The 23,518-nt window shown below is 39.1% G+C and overlaps 1 protein-coding gene across 5 annotated transcripts in view; it reads left to right on the top strand.

The window, feature by feature from the left end:
- The window catches only part of ctnnd2a (catenin delta 2a), a 276,192-nt gene that overhangs the window by 130,440 nt on the left and 122,234 nt on the right, over positions 1-23,518 (top strand). For all 5 annotated transcript variants that reach the window (XM_089125770.1, XM_089125769.1, XM_089125768.1 and 2 more), the window contains 2 exons: positions 4,486-5,041; positions 17,466-17,657. In XM_089125770.1, coding sequence (XP_088981896.1) covers positions 4,486-5,041; positions 17,466-17,657 — 748 coding nt within the window. The remainder of the gene's footprint in view (positions 1-4,485; positions 5,042-17,465; positions 17,658-23,518) is intronic.

Raw genomic sequence — 23,518 nt, 5'->3', positions numbered from 1 at the left:
GCTTTTTTGGGGGGGGGGGTGGGTGCTGGCACGGAATGTTTTCCAGGCTCCAACTTGGGATCATGTTTCAAGCTGCTGCCTAAAAGTGATTTCAAAACCTAATTGAAATAATTAACTGCAAGACCGAAGCGTTTGTTAGCAGACGTCAGTGGTACTGCATTGCATCGAGCGGCGGGTGTGTGCAAGGTAAACTTTGTCATTATCCGGGGAGTTAAATTGTGCCCTGTTGATGAGACTGTAATTACAGCAAAGCCTGCAGGACGGTTTCTCTCAACTTTCATTTCTTTTAAATAAGTATCGCACACCTGCTACAAGCTAGAAATGTTCCCTAAAAAGGTACAACGTCTGTTCAGACCACAAATGTTTAATTTCCTCCATGTTCGCTTATTAACCGGATGTCTAATGGATGCAAACGACAGAAGAAGTGCCTGAGCGGTCGGTCATGATAAAGCTGACATTGGCACATCCTGACTCTCTTGCTCCCTCGCCCTCCCTTTTGCTCTCTTGCCTTTCACATCCTTAGACACTTTTAATGAACACATAGGCCCTCTGTCTTTTAATGAAAGATGCCCAGCGCGTCCTCGGCCCTCTGGACTTGTTTCTGAGACAGTTGAGGAGGGTCTCTCTGCAAAGCTTCTTTGAAAACGTTCTCATTTTAAATTAATGCGGATTCTCAGAAAATGTATTATGTTTCCTGCGTCTCTCTTTTTCTTTCTGTTCTGTGTTCGTGTGGACTGTTGGGTTGGTTGTGTGAGGGTAATCTGAAGAGGGCTTGTCTGCTCCAGGATGGGTTTATATAACACAACACATCAGTTAGGTGCTTTTATGTAGATATTTTTAACACCATAAACCTCTTGTTCCCTAAATAATTCATCCACATCAGGAACCAGTTACAGTCTCTCCAAGTAGGTGTTTCTCTTCTCTCTATGCCGGGATACAGTTCTCCCTCTGAGAGAGAGAGAGAGATGGAAAGATAAAGCATTCAGGAATGATAATATAATTGCATTACACCTTGGTATAACATGATATTGAGCTATTAAACGCCTTTTTTAATTCTTCACAATCCTATCTTGAGTTTTATTTTCTTGAGAGGATTCTTCCATCTCTTCTAACTCATTCATTAAAGTCTTATCAGGAGAAGCAGCACACTCTTGAAAATAAAGATTACACTTTAAGCTTTTTGCAGTCTGATATCACAGGAGAACCTTTTAACATTCCACATCTTATTCTTTAATTCTTTAAGGTAAACCATCTCCAAGCAGGGCTTCAGGATATCTAGAAGAAGCAATATGTTGACAAAGACCGTGCATCAAGAATGTACTGTGATAGTCTTCAAAGAATCAGGTGATCAAGATTTGGCCAAGTTGGGCAAGCTCTTCATTGTCATTGTTTAGGCGAAACATAGTTGTACAACACTGTACCATGCAAGGCTTGATCTCACAACCTTCAGATATGCGAAGTTATTTCGACAAAGCAAAGACTTAGGTTTTGAATGATATATTACAGGGGTGGGAAACTACAGTAGGTGATGGGGTGCCACTGTCCTGCAGAGTTTAGCTCCAACCCTGATAAAAAAATCTCACCTGCTTGGAGCCTTAGTCCTGAAGACATTGATAAGCTTTTTTAGGATCAGGTTTGCAGCTAAACTTGAAAGGACAGTAACTACCCAGGACTGACATGCCCATCCCTGGGTTACAGTGATCACCACGTTGCCCAACAACATTGAAGTTGAATTACTAAAGCTCAAAGTGTACTGTCTGTGTTCCGCAACGGTCCGCGCATTGTCCGTTTGCAATATCCAACCACACCGCCCATGTGCATCCCAATTTCTGTGTCCGTGCGGACAGTGGGGGTACAACAGTCTAAATCGGGGTGCCCAAACTCTGCCCTGTAAGGCCACTGTCCTGCAGAGTTTAGCTCCAACCCCAATTGAACTTGATTTCAAGGTCTTGATTAGCTGTTGAAGGTCATTAGGCATGCTAAAAACTTACAAACAAGTGTGTTGAGGCAAGTTGGAACTAACTCTCCAGGACAGTGGCCCTCCAGGACTGAGTTTGGACACCCCTGGTCTAAATGCAAGGTGAATATTGAGACGGAAGAGTACACTAGGTGGCAATACGCAGTTGTGATGTGCAGTAGACAAAGAAGAGTGTGAAAAGATTCATACAAAACGAAACGCTGTTCCAAGAACACTAAACAAAGCAGCATATCGTTCTCCATCGTTTTGTTTTGGTTGTTCTTCCAAACTTTGCATGCAATGGAGAATCCGCTACTATTTGTCTTCTGTCCTTCCGAGCGAATGTCCTATAAATGACTCAGTGCTGCCAGCTTGTTGAGTTAAGCAATTGTGTATATATACATGGTATACTTTACAATCTTTGCGGACACAACTGTGCAGCATGACTTGAACTGTGCAATTTAATAATCTATCCATTTCCTTATCCTTAAAATTGTATTAGCTTAGAGAAATTTACCAGTGGTGACAGGAATGTTGACGTAGCAGGGTTGGAAAAATCGTGATCGCCAAAGATGTTTAAGATGATTTCAGGTAAATGATTTGCCTGTATTAGTAAGAACAGTGTAGGAAAGGCAGGACGCAATGAGGGAGGAGAACAAGATCAGGAAAGAAGCATTGCCCACAGGTCTATGGCTCTAACTGTTTTATGCCTGGTTTAGACTACACAATATACATTATACTCAGTACGTTACGATAGTCATTGTGTCAGATTATGTGGTTTTGACTCCTTGACATCAGACTACATGTTTCTTCCTTGCCTATCACTAGCTATTTTTAACGGTGTGTGTGATGTCATCGAGAAGGTGGAACTAGCAACTGATATCCCCAAGAACATATATAATATTTCCTTGAAGATGATATGTAAGTAGGAGTATTGTTGCCATTGCTCCACAAATTCCACCTATTAGCACCAATACAATGGTTTCTCTTTTGTTTCGACATGTTTGAAAGCTCTATACGGAAGAGCTTCTGTGCTCCTATTGGTCAAAGTCACAAATGTAACGGAACCCATCATGAAGGACCAAAAAAAAATGAAACAGGCCAGTCTTTTTGTAGACAACGTGAAGTGTCGCAAACTTTGTGTCGGTTGTCATCCACCATGACACACTGTGAGATGAAACAATCGTTTCTTGCGGCCCAACGCCCATTGTAGTTTACAAATCACCACGACACCCTATGTTAAACAGGTCATGCTAAAATTGTGTAATCTGAAACTGGCATTATTTTATTTTATTGCATTTTTTTTATTTTATTTTCAAGGTTTTTAAGGTGGTTTCTTGTACATTCCACTTATACAGTAAAAACTGTTTTTAATAAGGAGATTCACTGAGGAATTGTTGTTTATGAACATAGTGTGGAGACAACCAAAGCTAGGTTTAGCTTTAAATGTCACACACTCTTCCAGCAAAAACATTCTCTCCATCTTCAAGACCTTTGCCTCTTATTTATTCAACTCTACATTTGAATGTTATTACCTGATATCAATGCAATGAAGGAGAAATAAAACCCCACTAAGCTTTTTTTTCCCCACTGGAAATTGCACTGACTGCCAGTTTAAAAATAACCTAATTTATTCTGAATAAGAATAATCAGGTTTCATGCTTTCTGTAAATGAGAAACAGTGGAACTAATGTTTCATTGTAATCACCCACAATCATCATGGTGATTAGGAATCTAAAGGAAGAAATGTTTATTCACGCGCCAAAGCGTCTTTCCAAATGACTGGCCCTGCGCCAGCATTAATTTTCCAGGGTGTATCTGTGCCCGCCTGCCCTTCTGAATTCTGGTTGAAGCAACATCCATTGACATAAGGGTTGGTGATCCCACGAGGAACTGCGACATATGGCTGTAAATGTATATACAATAACTTCCGTTTACAGGGTTTTTTTATGTGTTCAGGAAACATGCTTGCATATTACTTTCAAGGGAATGATTGTCACATATATCACCATCTGAATATTAAGTAAACCAACTTACCGCTAAAGGGATAGTTCACTCGAAAACTAAAAGTCATAATTTACTCACCCGTCGTGTCTTTCCAATCCTCATTGACTTTCATCTTTCTGTGGAACTCAAAAGAAGTTTGTCATATTATGATAGTCATTAGGGTCAAAAACTTTCCAAAAAGATAATAAAGGTAGCGTAAACGTAATCAATATAACTCAAGAACCGACATCAAAAATGGTAGCACAAACCCCAAATGGCAGGATGTAAGTTTTGTAACATACATGGTTTTACTGTCACTTTTATCAATTAATCTAATTTCTGAATAAACATATTAATTTCTTTAGAAACAAAAACACAATCTTGATGCCCTAAACTTCTAAATGGTAGTCCAACTCTTCTTTCGAAATATCTTCTTTTGTGTTCCACAGGAGAAAGAAATGACATGAGGGTGAATGTTTAAAAAAAAATTGAATAAGGATCTGTTTTGATTAGATCTTACAGTTATCTTACTCTTCTCCTAGGTGACATCTAACCGTGCAGCCCAGCTCGCGGCCGGCGACTCTTGTCAGAGCCATGGCGGTGCCCTGCTGTCCGGTTCCCAGCATCCGTCTGCAGCGTCCGGCCCTGGCCTGTATTACTCTAGCTCTACTCTGCCTGCCCAGCGCGTCAGCTCACCCCTGAACTCAATGCAGTCCAGCGGATCTCCGTCTAAACTGCAGCGTCTGGGCTCGGCCTCTGACACACCAGGTTACGCCACCACCCAGCGCCTGCCCTCCTCATCCTCCTCGGCCTCCCCGAAGCCTTCTCCGGGCAGGCTCGCCAAATCCTACAGTAGTAGCTCGCCGATCAATGCAGTGGGCATCGGAGGATCACCTGGCACTCACGCTTCAGGCTCCCCTCACCGGTTAGCGTCTCCACCCAATAACGCATCACCTATCTATCAGCAGCTGCAGACCGCCGGAGTGTCTACTTATGCCACACTTTCACCCAAAAGGCTGGTGCACTCGGCTGAGCAGTACAAGATATCCCATGATCTATACGCCACCGCCACTCTACAGAGACCAGGCAGTCTTGCTGGTGAGTAACAACTCATGACCTCCTTTTGACTAGCCAACTGGGATTTTCAAGTCGCGGCAATTTAATAAACATTGTGTGGGTGTTTCTATGGGGACGTTTTTGAAGCATGAAATACTTTCAGACACCCAAGAAAACAGTACAAGTCCATTATTTGTTGTAATCTGGGAATGTATTTTCTGTGAAACGCTCAACTAAACAGCAGCAAGAAACGAAAACAAGTACATCAGTGTGCGGCAAACTTGTGCTAGTAGGCAACTTGGCAAACTTCTTGAAACTTATAATTGATTTTGATCAGCTTTGAAGTGAAAGAGAATTCACACTGAAAAAGATTTGATTAAACAAATCAAAGCTAAATATAGACATTAAAAAATACAAAAACATATTAATTAAATGGAAAATGAAAATAATAATTATAATAATGGAAATGAAACATATTTTTAAGTGAACACGCTTAATGTAAGTGAATCAATGAAACATTCATTCAACTGATTTGTTCAAAAACAGATTCAATTAGCAAGAAAATGCATATATATAATGTTTTTTTTTTCTGAGAAGTGCATTTGATAATTCGTTGGATCTATTTTATTAAAAGCACTCAAAGTAACTGGCAAAATTGTGTCTACAGTGCTGATTTTTTTTTTTCAGCAACATTCTACAAAAGCCATTACACACTTCAGTCTGTGTGCGTGTGCGTGTGGGTGTGTGTGTGTGTGTGTACCCATGGATCTTGGGTAAATAAATTCAACTCTTTTTGATACTCATAACTTTTCATATAGAAAGCACCCAGGGAACCACATTTGTTTTCCATGCATGCTTTCTTTACTGATCCCTACATTCAGCCCCTTAAGTCAAGAGACTTCAGCTCTTCCTTTGAAGGAACATAGCACTTTGATATGAAGACTCGTTCTCTCTCCGCAGTTAAACATCAAAGAGGTTCAGTAACAATTCATTTATTCAGTCATATACCATACGTGGCTGTTGATGTAATTAGTGTTGATATTTTTTGCATTTAACATGTTAATGTAGTCTCAATCAATCTTATGTCAAAGCAGACAGGCTTTGATTTAAAATCACACAAAAAAATAAAAAATAAAAAAACCCTCATGCTTTTAAAGCGAAATGCTTTCATACTCCTCAATGTGTTTGGTTTAATTGCTTCATTAACTGCTTTAACCTGTTAGTTTTTGATTTCCATTCATCAAAATTAAGCCTCTAAACAACAATCACCCTATTACATACTTCTAATTTTGTTAAAAGACACAAATAATAAATACTGTAAGAAAAGATATTTTTTTCTGTTTTATTAAATTTTATTTTATTATTACTGAAATTGCAAAGCTGAATTTTCAGAATCATTACTCCAGTTTTCAGTGTCACATAATCCTTCAGAAATCATTTTAATATGCTGATTTGCTGCTCAAGAAAAACGTATCATTATTATCAATGTTGTATATAGTTTAATAATGTTATTTTCAGTTTTTCAGATACAGTTTTTTTCAGGATTCTTCGATGAATAAAAGGTTCTAAAGAACGGCATTTTTTGAAATGGAAATAATTTTTTAAACAGTATACAGTAAATGCTTTTAATGTGACTTTTGATCAATTTAATGTGTCCTTACTAAATAAACAAAATATTTTTTTTTTCAACAAACAAACAAAGAAAAAAAATCTTGCATACCCAAAACTTTTGTTGTTCAAATTAATGAATTTAGTCCATCTGTTAATGTTACATCAGGGTCGGGCAAGAAAGAAGAGGCGAGGATCTACTAAGTTTTTTTATTCTGAAATTCAGAGATGTGAAATAAGCCAGCAGGAGCCTGTTATCTAAATCACCCATTTAACAGGCTGATTGTGGACCTGTGTAAGGTATTGTGGATTACAGCCTTATATTGCCTGCCACATTGTCAGCTCTTCACCAAACCCGCTGAGAGAAACAGGCGCACAATGGGAAACAGCGGGCCAGTGCCAAACTGTCCCTCAGCCCATGCTGAGTCATCACCGGCTCTCCCGCTTGTCTCTTTGATTAAAGTCCGGCGTCCCGTGTTTGTACACCTCCACCAGTGTCTATACAGTGGGAAAACTCCAGCATGCTAGCCATGGACCGAGAAAAATGAGCCCAGTCGACCCACCGGTGCACTGACCGAAAGCTGATTAGATTTGAAGGCAATTACGTAGTTTAGACAAGAGACTTTGTTTGCAAGGCTTCCCTGATTTCTCTAGGGTATTTGATGCGTTTGGTGAGCCTGTCTTTCATGATGTAGTATTTGGAGGGATTGTTGGCGAGGGGCTGATGATGTGTGTCATTACAGCTGGAGGCCGTGAGAGAAAGAATGCCTGAGTTGCACTCTTACTGAGACTGAAAAAAATGGACTTTTAATGCTTGCATGTGCTATCATTGTTCCTGTTAATTTAGCCATGGGGCTCCATGAAATCATTTAGTCAGTTTTCTTTGCTGTGCTGACATGCTGTATATAATTTTTAAACAGGTAGTTTGGCCTATTTTTAATTGCCTAAAGCCTTTCATTTTTGGATGAACAAATAACTCGCCATCAAGGAAACTTCGGGTGAACTATATGGAGCTGGGATTGAGGGTGATAATTGCGCCCATGACACAATTTTCACAGTGAAAGCAAAATCCTGACTCGAGAGCAAGAAATTGCACAGAGAGCAAAGAAAAGTGTTTTGAGAGAAACACTTTTTTTTTTCTTTTTTTTTTTAGAGAGAAGAACTTTTCATACCAATAGCAAAATAGCAAATATATATATATATATATATATATATATATATATATATATATATATTGGAGACTTAAAAGGATGAGAGAAAGTATTTTCTCATAGAACACAAAAAATATAAATTTGAAATGTTTAAAATTATTTTTGAGAAAAAAAAAATCAAACATACATTTTTGCTAACAGTGTGAAAACTTTTTCTCTCAAACTTTTTTTCTCTCAGATCATTTATTTTCTTGCATGTAATAAAGACTTTAATATTATTATTTTTATAATTATTGTTGTTAAAAATATTATGAAAACTTATTATATGTATGTAATATTCATAGTTTCAAATGTAGAAATATTATTTTACTAATGATTAAATTTTATTTAACAATAAATTAACAATATAATACATTTTAAAAATACATAAGTATAATATAAATATATTGCATTTTAATAATAAATGGTGTTTAATGATAAATTGTTAGCAACTGTTATTTTTGTTAAATAATTCATTATTAAATATTAAATTGAATGACTTTAATATTTGTATTTATTATTAATATTGGTGGTGGTGTTATTAAAATATTATGAAATTATATTAGTTTATCATTAAAATAAGGTATATTTATGTAATATTTGTATTTTTAACAGTAGAAGGAGTCGTAATAATAAAAAATCATGCATTTAAGCACAATATATTATTTGAATGATCAATACTTTATTAAAGTTAACTTAATAAGTTCATCAATTATTGAACAACGACTTATTTTATTATTAAATACCCTTTATTATTAAATTAATACATTATTATTATTTGTAGTAGTATGAATAAAAATAAGAATGATCATTGTAATAATAAACAATAATAATAAAAAACAAAACAAATAATATAGCTCAAAAGGCTGTTTATTGTTGCCAATGAATTTAGCAACTTGACACATTAAGGCATAATTAAACTGATGGGCAGTCATCTGTGTGTGTATAGAATTTTGAAAGTGGTTTCGAACATAGCTCAGATTTTAGAGCCAGAGCTTTATGTTTTTATAATTGAGATTAATTGACAGGTTTAGCCTGAGAGCTTCACTAGGTACCACATTAGATCCTACTCTCAATCTATCATCCTCCAGCTTTAATGACAGCAAACAGAGGACACAATGCACAGCCCATGTTCTGACGTCTGAAGCGCTATTAGCACTTTGCCTGTGATTAGACAGTGAAGAGGTGCTTCAGAGCGCTTGTCTAAGTTCTTCCAAATGTGTTCCAGATGTACAAACCTATTTATTCAGCCAGCTGTATCAAAGGCATGTGAATTTCTCTTTTAGATATAAAGTTTCATCATTAGGAGGGTAGGGAGCTTAAGGTCAGATTGAATGGATGTTACACGTCTCCGCAAATGCTTTTGCTAGTTTGTATAGGTGTCTTTGCAGGAGCTGCTGACCTGCCAGTCCAAATCCTTCAATTGGACAAAGAGTTTAGCCAAGAAATTGCCTTTGAAAAGCTGTGATTCTCCTGCAGTGAGTCATGCTGCTTTGCTTGTAATCACTTGGACCTGTTGGCAACATCTGTCTATCTCTCTGTTCTTACATGTCTCTTGTCCTCCTAGCTGCTTGTCTGTCAGTCTTCCTATCTGCCCAGTTAACCATCTGTCTGTCTCAGGCTGTCCATGTCTCTCAGTGTCTACCCTGTTGAAGAGACCAGCATATGTTGCTTTTTGGATTCTGCTGTCCCCAACAGGCTTTAACTTAACCAACTTTCTTTTCAATCAGCTTTTTATTTTTTCTTTATAAATACCCTTTTATACTGTGATTAAAAATAGTATAAAATATTGAGAAAATATTATTAAAATGTCACAGTATTGAACAAATTAGCAGCTACTCTCAGTGGGGGGCTGGGACACTTTGGAAAGAGGCAGGGTACAGGCAAACCACGGTCAGATGGTTGGAGAGTTGAATAAGGTTGGAAGGAGGAGGACACAGACAGAATTCAGCCAAGTTCACCGCAAAGGGTGTATTTATTAAATTGTCTCTTGTCTTCCTGGCTGGTATATGAGCGTGTGGGTATGGGTGTGTGTGCTGTAACAAGAACAAAGAAACAATCAGCACACAACCAGCAATAACAGTTTAAATCAAAGTTCATATTGCCATCAACATAATATTAACATAAATAATCACAATATATCATATAATAATATATATTATAATTATATAACACAACGGTATTATAGTAACACATTAAAGATAAAGAACAAACATGTACAAACATGACAAGGCATGGAGAATAATTAATTTATGCTACTTCCGGTTGCATAGTACACTGTTGTTAGTGCACAGACACTCGCAGCCAACTCAATTGCACGCTGATGGCCCACAATGGACAGCAAAGGGCAGCTGAGATCATTAGAGATTGGTGTGGCAAACGTAATATCACCGCAACCACCACGTCTAACAGTTGCAAGTGGAGAAAGGAAAGTAACTCACGTTTGGAAGACGCACACAGGATTAATCACAAGGCTAGCAGGAGATCAGGAGATTGGAAATAGGAGATGCGAGTTCGGTTAGGTCACACCCGGATGCAAACAGAAGCACTGCTTGACCAGGTAAGTTATATCCCCTGCCTAATAATTAGTGACAGGTGTGTCTCCTGTGCAACACGCGAGGGAATCACAGCTGCAGGCAATTTGGGCCAATCATGGGGGATAGAGCGGGCGAGTGAGGCTTTTGTACAGCCGCCCCGGAATTTGTCACAAATTCCATACCGTAGAAAGTATCACGAGCTCCTGCCTCCCTCCTCCTCCTCTTCATCTTTCAACTCTGGTAAGGGGATGAGCCTTGCAACAGGTCTGATGTACCTCTTCTCACCGACCCTCACCTCCACTGTTCGGACTCTCCCGTCTACTCCTGAGATGACTTGGGTGATCCGTCCAACCGGCCAGTGAGCCCGAGGGAACTGAGGATCGACTATCAGGACTGGCTGTCCAACGGTCATGTTGCTGGTATCCCTCCTCCATTTCCCTCGCGGCTGCAAGGTGGGTAAGTAATCTCGGATAAATCTCGACCAGAAGTGGTCAGCAAGAAGTTGACTGTGACGCCACCTGCATGTCCCGATAAAGCTGGTTGATGCAAAGGTGGCTTGCGGAAGTGAGGAGTCACGACGGCCCATGAGGAGCAGATTGGGGGTGATCGGATCAGGATCTGAAGGGTCGGCTGAGATGTATCCTAGAGGCTTCGCATTCAAGATACCCTCCACCTCTATAAGTACTGTTCGGAGAACGGTTTCCAGAATGGGCTGACTGCCAAGGACCACTTGGAGGGAAGTTTTGACCGATTTGATCTCCCTCTCCCATACACCACCAAAATGAGGTGCATGGGGAGGATTGAAGCGGAAGGTGATCTGTTGCTCAGCCAGTTGTTGTCTCAGATTGGGTTCCATAGCTTCAAACGATTTGCGGAGTAACACATCACCTCCCCTGAAGTTGGTTCCTCGGTCAGCCAAGATTTCGAATGGCTTCCCTCTTCGAGATATAAAGCGACGGAGGGCCATAAGGAATGCTTCTGTATCCATACTCTCAAGTATATCCAGATGTATACATCGGGTAGTGAGGCACTTGAAGAGTATTCCCCAGCGTTTTTCACACCGGCGGCCCACTTTGACCTGGAATGGTCCAAAGCAGTCGACCCCCGTTGACCAGAAGGGAGGCTTGAACAGGCGAAGACGGGCAGTTGGTAAGTCCGCCATTCTTGGAATGTCTGGCTTGGCTTTCCACTTGCGGCACTCCGGGCAGGTGTTCTGGTGCCGCTTGATGGCACTCCGGCCCCTCAGCACCCAATACTTCCGCCGTATCTCGCCATGAACTCGCTCTGGTCCAGGGTGCAGAAGCTGCTCATCATAGCTCTTTATAATGAGTCTGGAAAGAGGATGATCACCGTCAAGGACAATCGGATGTAGGACATCAGGTTCCAACTCTGCCCGGCTCAGTCTTCCGCCTACCCGGATCACGTTCAATGCAGGGTCCAGCTCAGGGGAGAGGGAGACGAGTCGGCTATTCCTCGGTAAGTCTCTATCTTTGAGTAGAGCTTGAAGCTCTTCTGGGAAACTCTCCGCCTGAGCTCCCTGGATCAGCAGTGTTTCCGCTGCAAGGTGAGAAGCAGCAGTAGCCGCCCCATCAGAGGCCATCTTGGATACTGCTGCAATCAGATCTTCTAACCTGCTGTATCGTGAAACATCAGGCAGCGGAGAGGCAGGTATCTCGTGAGTCAGGTAACAGGCAATAGACTTCCTGAGCTCATCCGTCTCACTCTCGGGCAGTGGAATGGACAACGGAGGGAAGACCGGCCACTGAGTTTCAGGTTTCCACAAGAACGATGGTCCCTCACTCCATCTTTGACGTTGTGCTAGCTCTTGCAGTGTCTTTCCTCTCGTAATGTCGTCCGCAGGATTGCTCTTGCTATCCACATACCTCCAGCTGTTCACATCAGTGAGGTCTTGTATCTCAGCAATGCGTGTCCCTACAAAGACCTTATACCTGCAGGACTCTGACTTCAGCCAAGAGAGCACGGTGGTAGAGTCACTCCAGTAAACCACCTTGCGGATGGGCAAGGTAAGTTCAGTTTGCACAGTGGATGAGAGCTGGGCTCCGAGGAGGGCAGCACAGAGCTCAAGGCGGGGCACAGAGATCTGCCTCCTTGGGGCCACTCTTGACTTGGCCAAGACAAAGCAAACCTGAACCTCACCCTCTGCAGGCTGTGCTCTGAGGTAAGCTACTGCCCCATAGACCCTCTCAGATGCATCACAACAGACGTGGAGATCCCATTCTGTTGCAGGGGAATCAACTGATGCGGGCACATAACACCGGGGCATCTGCACTCGTTCTAGTCTGTGGAAGCTGACGGAAAGGTGATTGGGTAAGCGTCGGGCTCTGATTTTGCTCTGTCGCGCCAAGGGAGATGGTATGGACATGACGAGATAGAGAAGAATGGAGATCCTCGGTTGGGAATGAGCTGAGATGTAGGGCAGGGCCTGGTCTCAGTTGCGGTCCGCCCGGCTGCTGAATATTCCAGGAGGGGTGGATGTCCACCTGCTGCTCTGTCTCACTCTCCTCCTTGATCAGAGCTGCAACCAGCCGAGCTTCTTCCAACTCGCGTCTCGCTTTACGCAGCCTTCTCTCCTCCTGCAGCCTCTTGGTAATCCCCTCTCTTTCTCGTAGGGCCTGGCGTGTTTGTTCATCCAGTTGCTGGTACCTCATATCCACTTCTCGCTCTTCCCTTATTTGCTCCTCCAACTCTTCCAGGGCCAGGAGCTTCCTCCTCTCCTCCAGTGTGGCTACTTGTCTGTCACTGAGAGAGATTCGAGAGGCCGAGTTACCGGATTTACCTCCAGTATCATTAGTATATGTGGAGGATGATTCGCTTTTACGTGCAAAAGGCTTCTTTCGTTCATCAGGTTGTACTGGGGCTGGGCCGTCTGGCTGGATCCGCACAACCCCTGGCGAAGCCTTCAGCAAGCTAACATGTGGCCTGGAAAGGCCTGCAGCATCAGAGACGGAAGCTCTAGGAACTGTTGCAAAACCTCGTGGGATCACAGCATCACTGGATTGAAGAGGAACAGCTCGACCTTCTCCACTCCCGGGGGGCTCATGAAGCTCTGCCAAGGGCTCTACAGGGACTGGAGGTGGATCCGGATTAGCGCCGTCCACTCTCTCTGGTGAAGGGGGGGAACTCAAGTTAATGGCTAAAGTAGCACGGGGGGTACGGCTGGAGCTCGTTGGGACAGTATAGCGGTCTGGTGGTCTCCTCACTCTGCGAGGGCGTGGATCGGTCACAGTGGCATCACCTGGCTCAGGCTCAGATTCATGGCTGATCGCATCTGGTCGCTGGAGACCACGTTCTTCGTCTGGCCTCTCTGCCTCCAACCCATTACCTGACATCGTCTCTTTCCTCCGGCTCGAAGGACCATTGAACAAATTAGCAGCTACTCTCAGTGGGGGGCTGGGACACTTTGGAAAGAGGCAGGGTACAGGCAAACCACGGTCAGATGGTTGGAGAGTTGAATAAGGTTGGAAGGAGGAGGACACAGACAGAATTCAGCCAAGTTCACCGCAAAGGGTGTATTTATTAAATTGTCTCTTGTCTTCCTGGCTGGTATATGAGCGTGTGGGTATGGGTGTGTGTGCTGTAACAAGAACAAAGAAACAATCAGCACACAACCAGCAATAACAGTTTAAATCAAAGTTCATATTGCCATCAACATAATATTAACATAAATAATCACAATATATCATATAATAATATATATTATAATTATATAACACAACGGTATTATAGTAACACATTAAAGATAAAGAACAAACATGTACAAACATGACAAGGCATGGAGAATAATTAATTTATGCTACTTCCGGTTGCATAGTACACTGTTGTTAGTGCACAGACACTCGCAGCCAACTCAATTGCACGCTGATGGCCCACAATGGACAGCAAAGGGCAGCTGAGATCATTAGAGATTGGTGTGGCAAACGTAATATCACCGCAACCACCACGTCTAACAGTTGCAAGTGGAGAAAGGAAAGTAACTCACGTTTGGAAGACGCACACAGGATTAATCACAAGGCTAGCAGGAGATCAGGAGATTGGAAATAGGAGATGCGAGTTCGGTTAGGTCACACCCGGATGCAAACAGAAGCACTGCTTGACCAGGTAAGTTATATCCCCTGCCTAATAATTAGTGACAGGTGTGTCTCCTGTGCAACACGCGAGGGAATCACAGCTGCAGGCAATTTGGGCCAATCATGGGGGATAGAGCGGGCGAGTGAGGCTTTTGTACAGTATTAAGAACAATTATCTGGAGATACCATAATACACTGGAACCGATGTTGCCTAAATATTTATGATATTTATTCATTATAAAGATCAATTAGCAAACGCCATCACACACCTGCAGGTGATAGGTGCATGAGAAACCTTCTCCGGGCTGGCTCGCCAATTCCTACAGTAGTAGCTCGCCGATCAATGCAGTGGGAATCGGAGGATCACCTGGCACTCACGCTTCAGGCTCCTCTCACCGGTTAGCGTCTCCACCCAATAACGCATCACCTATCTATCAGCAGCTGCAGACCGCAGCTGCTGTGTATTTAACTGTGAGGTGCCCACACTTGAAAAGGACTAGACGGATTTCACTCAGAACAATATTTATTTTGACCAGTTGAATAGGTACCAACCTAACAGGATCAGGTGAAACAGGTGAAAACCTTTAAATAAAAAGACAAAAAGCATTTTAAATAAACAGGTACTTACAATTTAAGTATTTTGTTAACTAATTAAATGTTAAATCAAACACACTCACACAAAGGTAAATAATGCACATCTAAAAGGATGAACCAAACCAAAGAAAAGGTTCTTTACCCTGCATCTTACTTACTCCATATAGATTAATTCCTATTTCTTTTTAAGCATTTTGCTCTTATCAGTTTAGTATCTCTTCAAGCCATGCAATAACAACTACTTTAAAACTTTACCCATGACATTTACACATTTAACACATTAAAAACCAAAATGAGTCCATGTGAATCAAGAGTCCATTGGAGCTCCGTCACAATCAAAAGTCTTAGTTCCTCACAGTGGATGCGTTTGTGCCTCTGCCATTAGTCCGCTGCATACCAGACAAATGACTGATGCGTGTATTTGAAAACCGCTGATTGAACTGGGCACGCGCTTCTAATTGTTCCAACTTAATTCACCTGGACGAGTATACACCAGGGCGCGCACGTCACACGTGGGTTGCGGGTATCTGCGGTCACATCATGTGGGACAGCACGCAAGGGAGACGGCAGAGACAGGTACACAGAAGACAGCCACACCTCTATCAGGTGAGCGTGATACCACCTAAGTAGGTCAAAAAATCAACAACAAAAAAAAAATCAAGGAACTCCCGATCAGTACTTGCAAATGAGTATAAAAATTGTTCTTACAACGTTTCAGTCTCACAATCTTCATCAGGCATATACAAATTTTCAAACTTAATCCCATTTAAAATAATCACATGACAAATCAACACACAGATCCATTTGTAACCAAATGGGCTCAATGACTGAATACATAATTAACATCACATCATCATAAACAGGAGCAAACATCATAATAAAACAAGGGAAAATAACAACAACAACAAAAAGGACTAAAAAAACATTTTTTTAAAATTATAACATCACATTAAATAATGCTTCATTATTCATACCCCTGGGTGATAAAACTTTAAAACTTAAAAAAAAAAGTCTGGGGTAAAAATCTGCACCCTCTTGGTGGCACACTCACTTTTTCAATCCCACAAAAACATCATAATTCACATCTTTTCTTCTTATAGAACTCTTATATTCTCTAATTATTTGCTTCAATTGACGTGAAGTTTAATTATAAATTACAACTGAAGTTTCATTATAAAGATGAAATGAACTCATCATAAACATATAATAATAATCAATAATCATATACTAAAAAAATATATTTAAATATTTTCTGGAGAATATTTACTTTGTATATTGACAGTATTTTTCTTTTCTTTTTTTTACTTGGTATTAATGTTCAAATATTTAAAATATATAAAAAAAACCTGGTTTGGTCTGTATTTCTTACCAATTGTTTATTTCTCTGAAACCCTCAAACACCCTCTTGCAGCCCCCTGCAGGTTCCAGACATCAGTTAAAAAAAAAAATCAAATCAACTATTGGTGTTATCTACAAAAGTTCATGTCTTATTCTCCGAATCTCATGTCATTCATCTTTTCCATCCTGTAGAGCATCTCAGATGATAAAGCAGAGTGAGAGAGCTTTATATAGGGTTTTAGCGATTGTGGATGTATGATGGATCTCCTCCTGATTCTAAAGAAATCAGGTTAGGGATGGGCGTTTGCCTGCCGGACACCGATAAGGTGATTACACGAAATCCCCTCTATCTACACCTTCTTATTTTCAGAACATTACACAATTAAGTCCTGCGAATCAACAGAGCACCAGAAGCAGATCGGACATTGCAGTAGTTTGAAGATTAACATGCACATGCTTGTTCTGTTCCAATGGCCCTGAGGAAGCATCTCCATTCCGTTGAATGTTTGCATAGGCGTTTAGAGTAGTACACCAGTGAAAACCAACGAGACAAGCTGCCAAGATCCAGAGAAACCTCCAATCCCGAGGTACAACTCTAAAGATTGTGTGTCTGTGTGAGTGTGGCGTCCCTATGGGCCGGTGCAAAGCCAGACTATAAAGTGTGTGGATCGATTCTGGAATGTGATTGAAAGTTGTGTTAGCATTCGCATTCCTCTCGTGTCTCAGGTTCATAAACTTCTACTTCACATATATGTGAAGTAGATATTTATGCCTGCCAGGATACAAATAGAGTTGGATCACTGTTGAATGTTAACATCACTTGCCTTCCTCCAGTGGTTCGTAAGGATCATAAAACACCATCTTCACAGTCTCGTTGTTGCTCTGCAGAGATACTGTACACTTTTGATCAGGAAGAAAATATTGACTTTCTGATGCCTTGGACATGTTTTGTTTGGCAGGTCTATTGTGATAGCCAACAGGTTATGTACAGTATGATCGCCTCGATGATGTGCTAGCACTCCTGTATTGTTGTTCTCATTCATAAGGGGTTTAGCTTGCAGGACTTTTTCTTTCATCCTCAACACTAACAGGAACGATGCCTTTTGTGCAGGATCTCGAGGTTCGTACAGCAGTCAGCACACTCACCTGGGCCCTGAACTGAGGCCCCTGCAGTCCCCTGAGCATCACATCGATCCCATATATGAAGACAGGGTCTACCAGAAAGTCCCCATGAGAAGCCTGAGCCAGAGCCAGGGAGAAGTGCTCCCTCCAGGCCATACGGGAACCTACCGGAATAACACGGGTAAAGTTTACACACACTCTCTCTCTCTCTCTGTGTGTGTGTGTGCTGAAGTGTGTTAATCCCCAAGTTACCCACCTCCAGGATTTCTGCTAGAGAGCCAAATCCTCAGAGAGCATTTATCCAAATCGGACACGGTTCTTGCTCACAGCCGAGTGTTGACCTCATTAGAATTAATCTGAGTTAGAGCACATCACACAATCTGTATTTGTGAGCATGTTTTTTACTTAAAAGGTTTCACTTGTCTTACCATATCACATTAAAACACCTCAGCAGTCTTTTTCAATTAGCACATTGTTCGTTTTGTTTTGATTGTAGGTCAGGTGTAGCATGATAATCTGATGTGGCTCGCCAGTTTTGTTAATTCCTCACATCTCATTGAGAAAGTGTAGTGTGAATCCAGTTCAGGAGGAGGAGACCGGGTAGATTACAAAAGCTGTACCAATATAATCATATTATGAATTATTGATTTTATACTGTACATCAATACCTTAGATACTTGTATTATGTGTGCATTCAAATCATTTATTTATTTATGATATATTATTTCATATGTTTTGTTAATTGTAAGTTTTATATTAAAAAAATTATAATATACTTTTATAGTACATACATACTATATGTATATATATATATATATATATATATATATATATATATATATATATATTGTATTTATTTATATATTTATATATATTTATATAATATATTTCCATTTTTTCATATATAAAAAATACATATGTACAACAAATATTTATGTCAACTATTAATGTGAATAAAAAACAGAATAAGTTTTATATTGAACATTTCAGAAGAGTTATACAGTATGTATTTGGATTCATTCATTTATTTTTTTAATGTACACATTGCAAAGCTACTAGTTTAATTGCATTTCTTACAAGTGGGGTGGTGGCATCACTGTTTTTTTTTAAGTAATGCAGCTTTTTAGTGGCAAAATTATTTTATTGGTTGGATAGCAATTGTAGCGTTGACATTAAGTATCTCTGTGTTCATTTTTATTGAATGTGTTTGGTTTCATACATAGTGTGTAATGTAATCAAAGGGAGATCAAAACGGTAGAATGGCAGTGATCCAATCGGAATCAAAAATTCAACATACTGTATGTACTGTAATTGTGAGCGTGGAAGGGAGGCATCATGACAGGGTCTCGTGACTCCCCTGAAGCAAAAATGTGTTGACTCTCACCTAGCTTAGTAGAGCAGATACAATCTATATGGTCTATTTTAATTGAGGTCTGCTGTAGTAATTTCCTATGCTTGCTGCAATCCTGCTGTGACCTTTGAGAAGTGGAGCTTATAATGTACCTCAGAGACTTTATTTCTTTTCAAAATTGTTGCCTCTGCCTAATGGTATGGCAGCATCAGCAGACTGTTGAAAATTATGCTCTGTCTCCTTTTGGCTTTCTCCGCTCCGAGCTCTCACATATCACAGCCCTTTTATTTTCTCATCCTCAAGATGTTACTGTGATTTAAGAGGAAAATAGAGAGCCTTGGCTTTGCTTAGATAAACACAACAGAACAAGGGCAGTTGTGTCTCGTATTTGCCTTGAATGGCGCTAAAATGCAATTAAACAGGTAAATGAAGGAATTAAATCTGTCATTGTAGTGGTTTTCTGTCTGAAGCTAAAGGTTGACTAAAGCTAGAGTGCCCATCTGCTACATTGATCATAAATCAAACTAAATCTATTTATAAGGAACTGAATTTAAGAAAGTATATAATCCTGCCTTAGCACTTTGATTAAGAATTCAGTTTCCAGTGTTAAATTAAAGGGTTTGTTCACCCAGTAATTACTCACCCTCATGTTATTCCAACCCTGTAAGACTTTCGTTCATCTTCGGAACACAAATCAAGATGTTTTTGATTAAATCTGAGAGCTGGATTACTCCTCCATATGCTTCTATTGTAATTGAAACCTGTCGGCCTAGAAAGTTATTACAAATTTGTGACTACAGTGGCTCAATCTTAAGTTTATCAAGCGACGAGAATAATTTTTTGTGTGCAAAAAAATAAACAACTTTAATCATCTATTCATTTCCTTCTCTGTGGGCCTTGAGTTCACGTAGTGTAACGGCGCAGCACTTCTAGGTTGTGTGTCACACGTAAACTCACTATTGGCCGACGCTGGTCATGTGTGTGATGCGTGTGATGTACAACCTCCTATAGAAACTTTGAAACTAGTTCATTAATTAAATTTTTTGTTGGTAGTTAGATATGGGATGTATTTATTTTAAATAATATTTTATTTAATTTTAATTAATATTTTAATTTAATATTTATTAGGGCCGTCAAAAGATTGAGCCTCAATAGTAGTAAGTTTGGTAAAAATGAATAAGTAATTTATATAAACATAAATATTAGGGGTGTCAAACGATTAATCGCGAGTAATCGCATCCAAAATAAAAGTTTGTGTTTATATAATATATGTGGATGCACTGTGTTTAATTATTTTGTATTTATATAATTATTTATTTATATATATAAATACACACACATGTATATTTAAGAAAAAAATATCATTTTTTATATATAATATATATATTATATATAAATCTATATACAGAATATACATAAAAATATTTCTTAATTTTATACAAGCATACGTGTGTGCATTTATATATATATAAAATAATTAAACACAGTGCACCCACATATATTATGTAAACACAAACTTTTATTTTGGATGCGATTAATCACGATTAATCATTTGATACCCCTAATATTTATGTATATAGAAATTACTTACTGATTTTTACCAAACTTACTACTATTGAGACTCAATCTCTTGGAGAATAAAATAATGAATAATAATACGTAAAATGATACTTTTGAAATATTATAAACTGAAATATTGTTATAACTGATATTAGGAGAGATGGGTTTAGACTCTCCAATCCAAATTCCATGAAAAAAAAACAGTATAAACTTATTGTTTGATGTAAACCACAATCACAATTCAATATGAAAATATAACTTCATTCTGGCAGTAGTTTTTTTTATGCCGGTGGGAGATTAAACCTCAAAAAACTGGCAAAGTTTATAAAATCCAAAAATTGAGAGCACATCTCAGACTGAATTTATCTACAAAATTGAATTTGAGTGACTTCAATGCAGTAAGTTAAAGAAATAAGGAAAACATGTATGAGAGCGCCCTGCAAGCACTGTAAAAATACATTTATAAATATGAGAGCCTCTCTTTTCTCCTATTGCACGTTTGGAACATGATCAAATCAAGTCAGTCAAAATTGGTGCACTGCATTCGCACCCCCAATAATAAACAGGCATTTTCCATCCAGCATATTTCATCTGTGGCTCGAGGTGTCTGAAACGATAGCATTCAGGCTGACATTGAGACGCCTGACAAAGTCTCACAATGCCTAACAGAGTCTCGAGAACAAAGTAGCTCAACTCTTGTGTTTTTATGTGATCAAGTTCGACTCCCTGAAGCACCTGAAAGTAACAAGTAGTTTATGAAAAGTCACTAATGAGGATCTATGCAGTCTTGTGTTTGATGTCACATTGCTCAGTCTGTCTGTGAGTTCATTGACCTTACTTTTTTTTTTGCCGTCTCTGTTCTCTTCCTCCAAGTTGTGTTGCTTCCCCTTGCTAAGTGTCTCATTAGACCCGCAGATGAAGTATAGGGCTAATGACGACATTAGAAACCGTCACAAATACACTGCTAACATGTGGCAGCTGTGTTCTACTTATTATAGCACTGTGCTGGAGAGATAAAGAGAGAGATTTATGGCCATGTTTTTTTTTTTTTTTTTTTTTTGTTTTGTTTTTTTGGGACAGATAACATTGGTTGGAAGACTGTCCTACCTGTGATCCCCAGGTGGAAATGACTCAAGCAATCAGGGTGGTTCAGGGCCAACACTATTACCAGCAGATTAGAGAGACTGCGAGGTCGACCGCTGGGCAGTGTTCTCTTATGAAATGTTTTGTAGTCTCTAGTATTTTTTTGGGGGGACTGCATCTATTTTGTGTCTTGGTGCAGAGCCTGGCATGATCACTGAAAAAAAAAGATTTTTGCTGCTTGTCGAAATTGCTTAATTAAAATGAGCTTAAGCAACACAATGGATATACATTTTGTCCAAACTTAATTTGATTATGTTCAATCTACTTAAATATGTAAAATTTAAGTTTACTTAATCCGTTTGTGTTGGATTACATGAATGATTGTGTTGCATTAACTGAAACTGGGCTGTGCTTAGTTCCCAGCATGCTTTGCATATTGCAGAATTAAGAGAGAATAAATGTCTACTGTAAATGAAGTGTTACTGTATGTGTTTTTTTGAGAAAATGAGAAAAGGGGAAGACTTTATAGTGTGTAATTGTGTTTGATGTTCAATTACATTGCAATTATTAGCACCATTTAAATTACAAGAAGAGTGGAGCATATGGTTATTCTGAAAACCAATTAAACAATACTCTCAGCAAATGCTTTGATTGATGAAGCATGTAAATCTTTTAATTTAAGATGCTAACAAGTGCTATATAGCTAATACTTGGTTATAGTCTAGAAATGTATTAGTGTGAGACTAAAATAAATTTGATTGTATTGGATGAATGAATATTATGAATTTGAATTCCTGAATCATCAGGGATTCTTTTTAAATTCACTGACAATATTAAATGAAGCTTTGCCCAATCATAGTAAAAAACAACCATAGCCTTAATAAATTAAGTTGACCCAACGTAAGTACATTAAATTGGAATAACAAAATTGGATAATGTTGAAATAAAGCAAGTTAATCATGTATAAAACCGTTCTATGATTTTTTTTATCTCTATCTGTGCATGCAAGGAAGTCACTGACTTAGTCACTGGAGTTTTCAAATTTCATAAAGAGAAAGCAGGTGAAATGTTCTCAGAGAGAAAAAAGACTTTCATGGATGAGTGTCAAGAACATATCTGGGTCATTTCACAAAATAATGCATATTTATTTATTTATTTAGTCTACTGTGTATACCATTTAGGTAGGGTCTATACAGTCTGTACAAAATACATTAAAATAAAAAATAAAATAATAATTAAATCGTAGTTTTCTATTTTAATATATTTCATATATAATTTATTCATGTGATAGAAAAGCTGAATTTTCAACATCATTACTCCAGTCTTCAGTCAAGTCAAGTCAAGTATATTTATATAGTGCTTTTCACATATACTGTAGATTGCTATGGAAGCTTGTTTCTGCCACAGAATGAAAAATAAAAGTGTCAAGGTTATTACGACTTTTTTCTCACAATTGTGAGATATAAAGTCAGAATTGCGTGATATAAAGTCGCAATTGCGTGTTATAAAGTCAGAATTGTGTGATATCAAGTCATAATTGCGTGACATAAAGTCGCAATTGCGTAATATAAAGTCAGAATTAATTGATATAGTCAGAATTGATTGATATAAAGTCGCAATTGCGTGTTATAAAGTCAGAAATGCATGATATAAGGTCGAAATTGCGTGTTGTAAAGTCAGAATTGTGAGATATTTATTTAGACTTTATTTCTCAGAATTGCTACTTTATATCTCGTAATTGCAACTTTATTTCTCACAATTCTAACTTCATATTTCGCAATTGTGAGATAAAAAGTCGCAATTATTAAAAAAAAATTGATTCAGTGGTGGAAACAAGCTTCCATAGATTGCAGCAAAGCAGCTTCACAGTATCAATCAAAACATAATAACAATGTTCGTGGAAAAACAATCACGTTTGGTATAACTGATCAAGGGTATTACTGATTGGTTAATTATTTTGAATATCCCCAATTGAGCAAGCCAAAGGCAACAGCGGCAAGGAACCGAAAAACTCCATCAAGTGACCTAATGGAGAAAAAAACAGTGTC

The sequence above is a fragment of the Pimephales promelas genome, chromosome 22 (genome assembly GCF_988280905.1).
Source record: "Pimephales promelas chromosome 22, fPimPro1.hap1.1, whole genome shotgun sequence".
NCBI lineage: Eukaryota > Metazoa > Chordata > Actinopteri > Cypriniformes > Leuciscidae > Pimephales > Pimephales promelas.
Note: the sequence above shows the minus strand (reverse complement) of the source record. Positions and strands in the feature narration are given on the sequence as shown.